Source organism: Phaethon lepturus, unplaced genomic scaffold (assembly GCF_000687285.1).
Source record: "Phaethon lepturus isolate BGI_N335 unplaced genomic scaffold, ASM68728v1 scaffold3099, whole genome shotgun sequence".
Classification (NCBI taxonomy): domain Eukaryota; kingdom Metazoa; phylum Chordata; class Aves; order Phaethontiformes; family Phaethontidae; genus Phaethon; species Phaethon lepturus.
The window spans coordinates 25907-38373 of NW_010565316.1; the positions used below are offsets into that span (position 1 = coordinate 25907).

The 12467-nt window shown below is 35.0% G+C and overlaps 1 protein-coding gene across 1 annotated transcript in view; it reads left to right on the forward strand.

Annotated features, from left to right (window-relative positions):
• Nucleotides 1–11130, forward strand: part of LOC104627038 (ras-specific guanine nucleotide-releasing factor RalGPS1-like) — a 19214-nt gene extending 8084 nt beyond the window's left edge. Inside the window, exons 4-8 of the mRNA XM_010295130.1 lie at nt 3798–3881; nt 4383–4472; nt 5726–5818; nt 7921–8047; nt 10994–11130. Of these exons, the coding sequence (XP_010293432.1) occupies nt 3798–3881; nt 4383–4472; nt 5726–5818; nt 7921–8047; nt 10994–11130 (531 nt within the window). The remainder of the gene's footprint in view (nt 1–3797; nt 3882–4382; nt 4473–5725; nt 5819–7920; nt 8048–10993) is intronic.
• The last annotated feature ends 1337 nt before the right edge of the window (nt 11131–12467 follow it).

A 12467-nucleotide genomic window follows, 5' to 3' on the forward strand; every position in this document is an offset into this window, starting at 1 on the left:
GGGGGGGGGGGGGGGGAAGACAAATGAACAATGCAATAAGAAACCAGCAATACCTGTAGAAAAATCCGTTAACCCAAAAGTATCAGTATTTACAAATAGATACATAGATACTTTTTCAAGAGAAAATTTTGCTAAGAAAAAACATCAGTTAGATGGTGGTTTCACCAAAATGGAGATTTAACCAAAAGCAGAGGTAATGTGATACTCTGAAGAGATGAATGAATACAAAATAGAGTAGAGTAGATGTTCATATTTAAAGTGAATTTCATTTGCTTTAATTGCTATGAAACATTTGTGCCATAGAATTTTGTAGTAGAACAAAATACTGATTTGCCATTCTTCTCCTTTGTCGTACTTCATTTCGCTTTTTGGAAATAAAATTTCCTGAAGTGCTACTCTGATTGGCAGATATATGTAACTTAGTGAGAAATGATCAGAAAAAACCCTAACCGTATTTTCAGCGTCTGCTAGAATACAGGTCTGTGTATAAGTAGCACTTGCCATAAACTATTAGTTTTTAATTGTATTTTCTGACTTTCATCTTATTGGAATTACCAATACATAATTTAATTGTTTGTTTGCCAAAAATAAACAACTGTTTCTGTCCTGAAATTCTGCCATCTGTAGGACTAGGTTTCAAAGCAAGATATAGTCTGTGTCTTTGTCATCTACCTGTCTCTTGTTATTAGGTAAGTTATTAGACCAAGAAGGTTAAAATTATCTGGTCGGATCAAATATCAATGTATACTCTGTAACTGTCTGCATTTGTTTGAGGCCTGGTATCCTTTTAAATTAACTTGGTGTATTCGTTCTTCTGTGTCCATAAGCGTGGATATGCTTTGATAAACTACTCCTTTTGAGACCTGCAGGGTTTCACCTAGGTGACTGGCTCTTGCATTGTTGATGGGCAAATGGTTGTCTGCCTGCCGTTTTACACCAGAACTCTGACAAGGTAGAGTCTTGCTTTGGTGTCCTTGGAGGAAGGAAAGGACCAATATTCTGATTGAAACCTGTACTTCATCATGTACTCATTTTATTACGTCACTGGGTATGATGAAGGCAGAGCTATGGTCCCTACTTTTCCTTTCATTCTTGCTGGTGCAATGTGGTCATGATTGACCTGCAAAATCAGCTTTTGTACGCAGGAAGTGGTGGTAAATACACTGGTACGTGAATAAGAGTGAATACTTCCAGTTTCTTGTGCTGGAAAGGGGGCGTGAAGGAAGCATGGAGAGGTTGAAATGGTTTGCTGGATGTTTCATAGCTAAGTTCCAGGGCAGAACTGTGCGCAGAGAAGGTTTCCTTAGTCAGCAACCATTGGACTAGCTGCCTTAGTGAGTTATCTATTGCTGAATTTTGTATTTGGCGGAATAGCGTTGTATTTTCTTTGGGTTTTAGTCTTTAGCGTGAGCTTATACGTGGATGGAAAGACATAAGATTTTAGAGTTCTGATTGCCAAGCCTTATCTTAAACACGCAAACATCCTTTAAACCTAGCATTTGCTGAGGCTTTTTTCTGCTTTTCAGTTGATCTATTACTGAAAAACACATCTGCATGTTATTTTGCAAGAGTTCAGTAAGAAGATGTCTGATTAACAATTCTTTGTTCTCCAGCAGGAGTAACTATGCTTACATTCTAGATTTCTATGTAACTTCATTTAGTCTTTTTATCAAAGTCCTGGAAAAATTTCAGCGTTTTCTTGCACACGTGAAAGTTTCTTGTGACTGTGTGCATTGAGGAAATTGCCTGCATCCTTCCATACAAAAAGATGAAGTGTAATACTAGAACACAGTACACTTTTTAGCCGTATAAAAAAAATTCAGCAGGGGCACGTGGGACCACTTACTCTTATCAACCTTCCTATTCAGTCCAAATTTTAAACCTAGGCAAATGATTTTACCATGCACAGGATTTTCCATCGTTACTCACTAGGCCTCTGGCAACTGCTTAATATCCTTAGGTTACTGACCTCTTCCTGTTCTGATTAATGTAAATTTTGCTGTCACTAGTAGAGTGGCTGAGATTTTTCCACATAAACATATAATTTCCAGTCTCTTAAGACAAGACGTGCACCAATCGTGTGGAGAATCTGTGTCTTGACATATGCAAATTGGCATTTTTATTTGCAGAAGGCTTAAATGCTGGAAGATTGGGATACAAAATGTGTTTGGAACTGGAAATGCTTTTCCTGGTGCTCACACAGGAACATGCAGACCTCCACATCTCGAGAGCATTCAGTTTATCAGAATGTACAAAATGCTTTTCAGAGGCAGAATTCTCTTTTGCTGACTCTGCCTTTTCATGTGAAGGCATCTAAAGTTGATAGCATATATTTGGGAAGTTGAACAACATTGTGATTGAAACTGAAATTTGTGGTTCTAAAAACATAAGAGTGATTTAGAACTGGTGTTACGGAGGAGTCATTCCCAATATGTATGTATCTACCACTTGTTAGATCTGAATATAGACTGTATAGATATGTGATAACTTTGAATCTGTAATTAAAGTCAGGCTGTCTAAATATATTTGGAACTACTTGAAATAACTATTGGAAAATGGACACTTTCTGGCTAAATCAAATTTGTAATTGTACTTTCAAATTTCTTTTGATGCATAATTTAATACAGTTTATGTAGAAAATAATTAATCTGCTTTTTAGCTCTTTTTTACTTTATACTTCCCACATGGGAATTTCTACTATTTATTTTGCAGCTTAGGTGGAAGATTATTTTTTGCCATAGAACACTGGTATTTTATTATGCATTGAAATTGATGAGTTGTGGTTACGGGTATACTACAGAATTTGTCATTTTTTTCTTATTATTTTGAACTGGGTTGACTTTGAAGTAATCCTCATAATGAAAGAACACTCAAAAATTCTTTTCATTTACTATGACTGAACTATGCAGCCTACTGGCAACTTTTTGCTTTATTAGCACCAAAATACTAATCTCAGTGTTTAAGTACATGCTACATTCAGCCAAGTCTGGCTAAACTCTTATGGCTTAAAGAACAGCCAAAAGAAAAAATCAAACCCCAAAAGAAAACAAAGACTTCCAACCCCAACCTTCTGACCGGAAGACCTTCAGATTTAACACTGTTACTGTCCAGCCTTTTCAAATGATAGATTCTCTCAGTCTGAGTATCATGTATGGAGATTTCAGGGTTTTTTAAAGTTAGTTTGTAACTACTGTAAACAATAACATTACAGTTCCAAAATAGCGTTCTTCAAATGCTTTAGCTCTCACATTTTAATAAAAAATAATTAAAGAATGAATATGCCAAACTGTGGTGTATTCATGGAAGTTTTACTAACTGTAATAATGAGGATGACATTCAGGAATAAGAGCTAGGTTACCACCTCTAGTTGCACAACTGAATTTTGTGGTCTTTAAGTGCTTCTAATATTGCTTATTGATATGTTTAGCTTCAGTTCTGAACCAGGTGAGATTATATAAGCCTGTCTTGGTCATACTAGGGAATCCTGGACTGAAATAATCAATGCAGAATGCAACTTCAAGACACCAATTGTGGCTAATTGCTTGGTCTCTCTGTACCTGAATATTAATAATGATGTCTGGTTTTTTCCTAGTATCCGGAGAATATATGAGTCACGTCATTCATGTACATCAGGAAAACACATAAGTGTTTGGTTAGTCTAGCTGTCATCGAATCGGTTTCTTGGATTGGTTTTAGTAGTTATCCAATGGATGCTTCTGTCATGTATCAGTTTTTACACTTTTAAATGTTTTTAAACATTACTGATTTTTAAGGCAATTCTTAATTGTGTTTCCTAGGAACTAGCCAGCTGTGGATGGAATAAGAAAGAAAAACATATCCTTGCTCCAAATATTGTTGCCTTTACTAGGAGGTTTAACCAGGTAAATGATTTGATTACTGGGATGAACAAGTACTGTTTGATAGTTGTCTTTGAGTATAAAGTTAAATAGAACTACTCCTATGAATTAAAACTTAATCACATTTTTCTAAATTATTAAGATTTTAAAATGGCAGTTCCTGTTTTCAATTGCTTTGTCCACATTTTTGGTTTGTTCCTCTAGACCATTGGTTCCTGATTATTAGTTCCTATTAATTTTTGCTGATGTGTCATGGTATAACATTAGCAACTCTTTCCTTCTTTTTCTGTGTTTCACATGCTCATTCAGTTATCTTAGTGATGCCTCACTTGTCTACCTAATTCGTATATCCAGTGGTAATGCTTTTGGGTAATTGCAGCTGTACAGATGAGAATTCATGGCATCAGAACTCTTATCTTCCTTTACCCTGTTTTCTCCCTGGAGCATCATGAAAAGTTTACCAATACTTCATCTAAGAAAGTCCTTTTTTGTAAATAAATTCACTTGTATGTGTTTACTTTATAGGTCAGTTTTTGGGTTGTACGAGAAATACTAACAGCACAGACCTTAAAAATAAGAGCAGAAATATTGAGCCATTTTGTGAAAATAGCTAAAGTAAGTGCAAATTTCTTGTACTATCATTCAAAATCTTACTTCCTTTTTGTTTGTTTCTGCACTACTTCTATGAACCATTATTGGATTGCAGAGGGTAATGTTCACTTTTAGCATATCCACTATGTTGTACCACGTGAATAAGGTATGACATCTATTGTTTTTACTTGGTTAAATGAAACTGCTCAGTTCAGTGTCTTGTACCTTCGCCTAACGAATTTAAATGTAGTTTGTCCTGTTGGTGGCCAGCTATGTGTTGTCAACACTGAACATGGTTGTAGACTCTTCTGTTTTTTGTCCTCCCCTATTCAAACTTATCTTTTATATTTTTTTGGTATTGTGAATATTTCCAGTCAGTTTACTTAGCAGTTTTGTGCTTATGCAGAAGAGAATGTGTCTGAATATGTTCCTGCCACAAATGATTAGTCCAAGTACTAGGAGAATGGTCAACTTAGAGGTGCTAGGTTGTTCTTAGAAATGAGTTTGTTTTCTTTTCCCCCTGCAAAAAGGAAAACACTGCCTTCTCTTTTTTTTTTTTTCCCTTTCCTTCTTTTCCTTCAATAAAATCCAGATCTTCCTTAAATGCTCTGGAGCAATGAGTAAATTGATCATTCAAGGATGAACCCAGCCTCTTTTTAAGATTTACAAGGAAGCTACATGACAGCAGTTCTCACTTTTCTATCTTTCTGGAACTGTCTTGTAGGAAACTTTATAAGACAGGTTTATTCTGAAGTATTACGTCTTTTGAGATCAATATGTTCTGAGTAATTGCCAATACAGGATAAATTTAAAGTACGTTGAAGTGAGGAAAATTTGTCCTGTAAAATGGATTACAAAATTAAAAGGCATATTAATTCTGAAACAGTCATCAGCATCTTTGGTTGATGTTTTTGGCTTGATTAAATGTTTCATTTCCAAAATACAGTCATTTTCAAGAGCAACGCATCAAATAATTTTTTTTCCTTTTTTCTGTTCCTGAAGGAACAGCCTTAGAAAATAACAAATTCAAACAAAACACAGTTTGTATTCTCATAACTGAAATGCCTATTGTTTTGAGGGGTATATTTGGAAAATTTTCAACTTTTAAAGTGGTCTTAAGAATTTTGCATATTGACAGTGTTGGATAATGTTGTCTGCAGTCATTGATGAAAACTTTGTATTTTATTATTGAAAAAATTCACATTAATGCAATTTTGAGATTAATTAATTCTGTTTCCCGTTTTGATGTGCTAAAAGTTATTATTCCCTTTTTTCAGAAGCTTCTAGAACTCAATAACCTTCATTCTCTTATGTCTGTGGTGTCAGCACTGCAAAGTGCGCCTATCTTCAGACTGACCAAAACCTGGGCTGTAAGTTATTCTTTGATCGTTATCTTTTCTGTCTCATTTGAATTCAGAGGTTTTCTGAACTCTTCTGAACTGTCAAATTGCATGCTTGATAAGAAGATTCTTCATATTCTTGTTTTTGTGATACCATCATAGCAGAAGTAGTGATCTGTTACATGTTTTGTGAAAGTAGAGATTAAATGGCGTATTTTTAAACAGTCATTTTTCCTGTGAGAGTTTCCTGTTTTCCTGTCTGTTCTAGAAGCCATTGATTATATGCTCAAGACTACTTTAGTTGATAAGTAATCTTAGAAGACCCTTGTATAGAGTCCGTATCAGTATCCCATTATCCAAATCATTGTGTCATTAATACATTGCCTAAAAGGAAAGGAAGAAAAAAGACCTATTACAAATATAGAAACATTAAGTGGTTATTGTACAATGCATTTCAGTTTTCATTTATTTTAGAAATTAAAAGCATTGATAATTCAATTTTCAGAAATTCAGTCTCTTGAAAGCGGAATTTCTCATTTAAATTTACTGTAAGTTTTACTATTTCTTTAAGTGGAATACACAATTATAATGTAGTCCTGCTGTATGTAATCTTTAAATCTACAAAGACTTAGGTAATTCTCATTAAGTTAGTATTCCACCCAATGTGGATCACTTCAGTGTTCAGAACTGATAAATAAAGATGGCTATAATTAACTCTTTTACCTAAGTTTATTATCTCTTTAAAATGCCTGTAACTTTTTTATGGTTTGACTGCTCACACTTAGGCTATAGTCTAATAAAAATGTAAGTGGCTCCTGTTTTGAGCAGCTTCATGAAGTTCGAACTTAAATAGGGAAGTTGCTCATGTGTGAAACAGTGTGTGAATAGTTCATTGCAGGACTTGGACCTAAAGAGGTATAAGACTCTTGGTAGGCACTGTAGTTCAAAAATACAATGCAGTGCAGAGTTAGGGCCTCAAGGAATTCTCAGTGCTGTTTAGAAAGAAAACAGCAAAATGATTCTGAAATCTTTTCACTCTTGCACCTTTTATGTTACTTTTTATTAACAGCTGTTATTTAACTATGATGTGGTTAGCACTGTTCCAGAGTTGCAAAGGGCCTCAGGGCTTTCATTTACTATGGTGTTTTAATGATGACTCCTGTAAAGTCCATCCTGTTCTGAGCAAGACTGAATGAAGCAGTTAGCTTATGCATATCCATTGCAGTATTTTTTATAACAATGGGCAGACTCACAGTTCTCTCAAAACGGAACAGCTAGGCTTATGAGCTCTGTAGTACAAGAACTGGAATTTTACAGAGGAAGAGGTGTATTAAGAAATACGCTATGGAATAGTTGCCTATTGTCAGAATCAAGAAAGTACAAGCCAGGGTACAGTGGCATAATTCTCCACTCATTCTGACTTAGTTGGCTTTCAAAATAATTTTTAAAATATTGCTGGTGTGTCTAAAAACAGCTGAAATGGGGAATGTGTTTTTATAGCTACAGTTGCATATTTTGTATTTACTTTCCAATCTTCTGTCACTTTAGGATCTTTTGCATTGCTAAATATTTTTCTGATTTTCTGTATTAAGTCCAGTAATAGAAAACAGAGATTTAAGTATTATGATGATTTACTTTCCTTATACTTTTTTCCAAAAAGTTTTTTCACGCTTTTAATAAGACACTGTTGAAATAGCACAATTTGCATTTATTTAGAGCATTTTCCATTGATATTTCTACTTTCAAATTCAAAAGGATTTTTGGCAATTCTGATTGAATGATGTGAATGTTGGTGACTGTATAGTAATGTATACTTTTCCTGTAAAACTTTAATATTGCTGAGGTTATTCAAAATTCTGAGGTAGTGGTATGTGGATCCTTGATAAACTATTCAGAAATAATAATTGTATTTGTTCATAGCTTAAGACTTATAGTGAATTGCTTTTTTTTTTCTTTACAGGCAGCATGTTTTCTAACACTGTGCTGGTTTGGGTGATGATGATGAATTTAATCTTAACTTGACTATGCTTGCCTTTACTGTGGCTGATTCAACAAATTATTATTTGTTGTCGTCTTTGTGCGGATTAGCCTTTTAAAATTTTATGTTCTCTTTTTTTTTTTTCCCTGTATAGCTTTTGAATCGCAAAGACAAGACCACCTTTGAGAAGTTAGACTATTTGCTGTCTAAGGAAGATAATTATAAAAGGACACGAGAGTACATCAGAAGCTTAAAAATGGTTCCTACTATTCCATATTTAGGTGAGTGTGACCAATTACCTTATTTATCTGTAGCTCATTTTGACTGACAAGCACTAATGTAGCATGTTGTGCACCTGAAGAACACTACATATAGAAGGTATGGTTCACTTCATATTTAGAAAAATTAGGTCTGGTGGAGATTTTTAAGCTATACACTGTCTAGGATCTCAAACTTGTAGAAGTTTTGTGCATTACTGACATCTGAAATTACAAGTATTTCTTTATTCACTGTTCTTTTGACGTCTTCAGAATTTACAAGAGCATGGGGTTTCAGAAGTGCCTCCAGGTACAGCATGATTTAAGACCTTGTTCCTGTAGCTTACATTTTTGCTGGACTGTGTTTTCAGTCTCTAAACTGTAGGTATTAGTTTATGTCAGTTTCTTGTAAATACTCTGAAAAGAGGTACAAACTGAATAGTCAATTGAGTTGATTAACTTGTCTTTTCAGTATTCCCTTGTATTACTGATGTAGACACACTATGTCATTATTTCCCCAACAGCTCTTTAACTCACAATTCCTGCTCATTACTGAACTGTGCTAGCATTCCTGAGGAACACTGCACAAACCAGGTTCCTGTTAAACAAGGCCATTCAGATACTGGAATGTCTTTCTAGTGATGGGTTTTTAAAAGAAAAGAGTTAATCTAAGAAGTATTTAACCATGTCTTCTGTAAGTGGTATAATAGAAACAGTAAGATAATTTATTGTAATTATTTCTAGTGCCCAAGAAAAGACAAGTACAGTGCTTTTTCTGTAGCGGTCCACGTAGGCAAAGCATGGTCCTGGTAAAGTAATCGTTTTGAACATTCTGTAAATATGGCTTCCAGAAAAAATATATTTAAAAAAAAAAAAATCAAACTAAGTTTGGAATTTCCATCACGGATATTCAGCACAAGTCACTAGTGTTTGACAAAGTTATAAGCAACAGAATACACCATAAAGAGATGTCTTAAACATTTTAAAGTATTGGTATAACCACAAACTCCACTTCTAATGCAACTTTTTTCCTCATCTAACATCGTTCTGCCTTGTGCTTCAGCCACATGAACTCCACAAAATCAAATGTGAAACACACCTTTACCTAAGATACTAGGAATGGCTGTTATTCCTGACATAGGAATTCCAGTTAATGATCTACAATTACAGCCACACATATAAGAAGAAAATTGTAAGTATTCTAGGAGTGATACATAACAGTTCTTAGAGAACCATGTTGTATTCCAGAAAGCTTCTCATCGTTGTGATAATTCTCACTTAGCATGAGCAAACCAGACGTATTCATAGAATTTCAAAAATATATATGAGTAAAACTCTTGACTTTTTGCATAGGCTTTTTAGCACCATGAGCTTCTTTGTAGTCTTGAAGTATTCAGGGACTACAAAAAAAAACCCTTTATGTGGATGTGTAAGCACTCAAAATAATCAGTAGCTTAATGCAATAGGTTTTTTAGAATCTTCATCCCTTTGGCTTTTTTTGCTGCTTATTCTGTTGATTTAGTGCATATACTTCAGAAGAAATCCATGATACCTCATACTGTGTTTATTTTAAATGGTTTGGAGATAGGGTTTTTTTGGGTGTTCTTTTGTTCACCTACTGTCCCCACTCCCCAAGCAAGGGGTAAAGATCCATAAAGGAAAGACCCTTTCCAAATTGTCATTTGCAGACCTGCTTTCATTCTTCACCAAGAGACTGTTAGAGAAGAAAACAGATGCACCAAGCCTTGTTGTCAAATATATTGTCATGGAAAACCTAATTTAGAAGCTGAAAAGGCAGTTAATTAGTTTAGGATGGAAAGGATATGAACAGTTGCTGGGACTATTTTACTTACTGTGTGTGTATTTATGAAGTGGAAGACTCTAAAATTTTCATGCATTTTTGTACTATTTGTATACAACTGTCCTGCCAGTTAGTCTATTAAGCTGTTTTCATCCTTCTTTGAAGGAATGGTTTGATCCTGGTCAAGATTAAAATCATAAAATGCTATATCTTTTCTCCTAATCTTCTCTTAAAGGTGGTTTGCACAGGTCCAAAAAGGCTATGTCTACATGATATACCAGAGCTTACCACCATTCATTTCAAGCATATTCAAAATTGTCATCTGGATGGACTTCTCATATCATGCAACCTCTTTGCATTAAGCTTTTCTGCGTGACAGCTGTTTTGTTAGTGCTTACTACTAAGATGGTTGCTTTTGTATTGGTTTTGTGTTTATGCTGCTTTTTGTCTGTTTTGGCTGAAGAATAGAAGTCTTGGTAGCCTTAATGATCACTGAAAGTAGAATTTTGTTTCTTCCTTGTGGGACTTTCTTGTTAGATGTGCATGAAATATACCTTATTCTTTATCTGCATCTGTAGTGAACTGTAATTATCTGTAATGCATAGGTCTGGAGAGCATTTCTAGATGGAAGTTTAAGGGGAAACAAGGTCCTGTTTTTTCTGATGATCCTTAATGAATTGTTGTAAGGATAGGGACCGTATGTTCTGCATGGATGAGATACATGCCTGGTAAGAATTGTCCCAGGTACCTCCCTGTATTCTTGTACTCCAGCATCAACTGTAGTGCTGCTATGAGCATTATAATAGTCTCTTAATGTAACTCATTTTCTGTTTATGTTGTGCAATTGAGGTACATTGGCAAGCCCTGTAAGGTTCTAACTTTTGGATCCCTGAGGATTCCTGGACCCAGATTAGGTGCTGCTGTGGCCTAGAGGGAAGATTTTTGTAAAACTTTAATGGTAGCTGAGCTAGGTCTTGAGCCCCAGAGTTTATTACACAACATGAACGTGCAGTAGGAGAACTTTAAACAATTTTCATGCAGACAGTTGGAATAATTGCTTAAAATTTGTACTTAGTTTACAAGAAGTATATAAGAATTAAAAAAAAAAAGTATTTGTTTTATAAAGTAAAAATAATAGGGTCTATTTAGTTGCTTTCTTTTAATCTCAGAAACAGTTTTTGGTGATAGTAGCAAGTGTAATATGTGTGAAGACTATATGCTGGATTCTAGAGAAAAAGTTTTTGAAAACTTTGGTGTATGGCCACAACGAAACCAGAAGTCTGAACAGGAGACCATATCTTCATAGGCATATAGGTATTTAACAGCCTTCAGAAAGTATCAGAGAGTAAGACACATGATGTATTTCTGAGGACCTGCCTGAATGTTGCTTTTACTCATACTTTTTCTTCTCTACTGTCCTAAAGCGTTAGATTATCTACTACATTAAGAAGATGTGCAAATCATTTAAAAGTAAGACTTCCAGCAAAGACAAAAAATGATGTTCTGTCTGGTAATAATGTGCAGATTTTGAAAAATCTGTCCAATTTGCATTACCAAACAGAACTTTTAGAAAAATAAAAAACAGGAAAGGGTTTCCATGAACACTGTTTTTGTACACATCTTTTCTTCTCTGATGGAAACGGGTATTTCTCTCAGGTGCTAAATAAATACATGTGTAGCTTAACTTGAAGATGTATTAAGAGAGACCTACAGTTAAAACACTGTCCATAGTCTCCTTTTCTTTTGTGACATATTTGACAAACTGATTTTTTGTCTGTATTTCACCTGGGAATATTCTTGCATGTAGGTTGTCGTTGGTGAGTGTGGTCCAAGTGGTTTTGAGACTTTCTGCATTATCTGGCTTGCTTAGTCTCCACAGGCAGCACCAGACCTTCTCTCCTGTCAGAGTGAGCCATTTGTGACTAAGGTTTATCAGTGGGAAAACTGAGGTTTTGTTTCTGTTAAATCCTTCACTTCGCTACTAAGATGGTAAACAAAGTACTCTAAAAGTAGAAAAATCTTTTCAAAGTTTTTCTTTTATCACAGAAGGTCTGATTCAGATTCAATTTGAATTCAGAAAAAAAATCGGGGTAAAAATCAGAATTCAGAAAAGATTAAAAAAAGCAGATGGCCTCAAGTTTTTGGTTTATTTTGTGACGAAACTACATTATGTATTCATACAATGAAATATTTTCTGGCTTTATTAGTAACTTATGATGATGCTAAGCTGGAGCTAAAAAGGGTAAATGTTTTTAAATCACTGAACCTGGGTAACTAGAGCTCAAGAATTCTGCATAGGCTTCCTTGGCCAGAATTTCTGTCTTTATATTGTTGATCCTCAGTGCCTCAATGGACTTCTCTTCAATGGAGTCATGCACTCTCTCTTTAAACACATGTAAACTGCTTGCATCCTCAGCACCCAACTGGGAAGGATTTCCTCAGCTCGTGTCCAGTATCACATGCCATTGCTTGATTTGAACATGGCATTTTCTGCCTTCACTAGATAAACCCTACCTTGTTCTTTGTGCAGTTTCTTGAGGCTACATCTGACATTGCAGACTTCAGTCATTATCTCTGTTGTCCTAATACTAAATCTTCAGTTACCTCTCTTCCAAAAGGAAGAGTTCTTGGATTGCTTGGCTC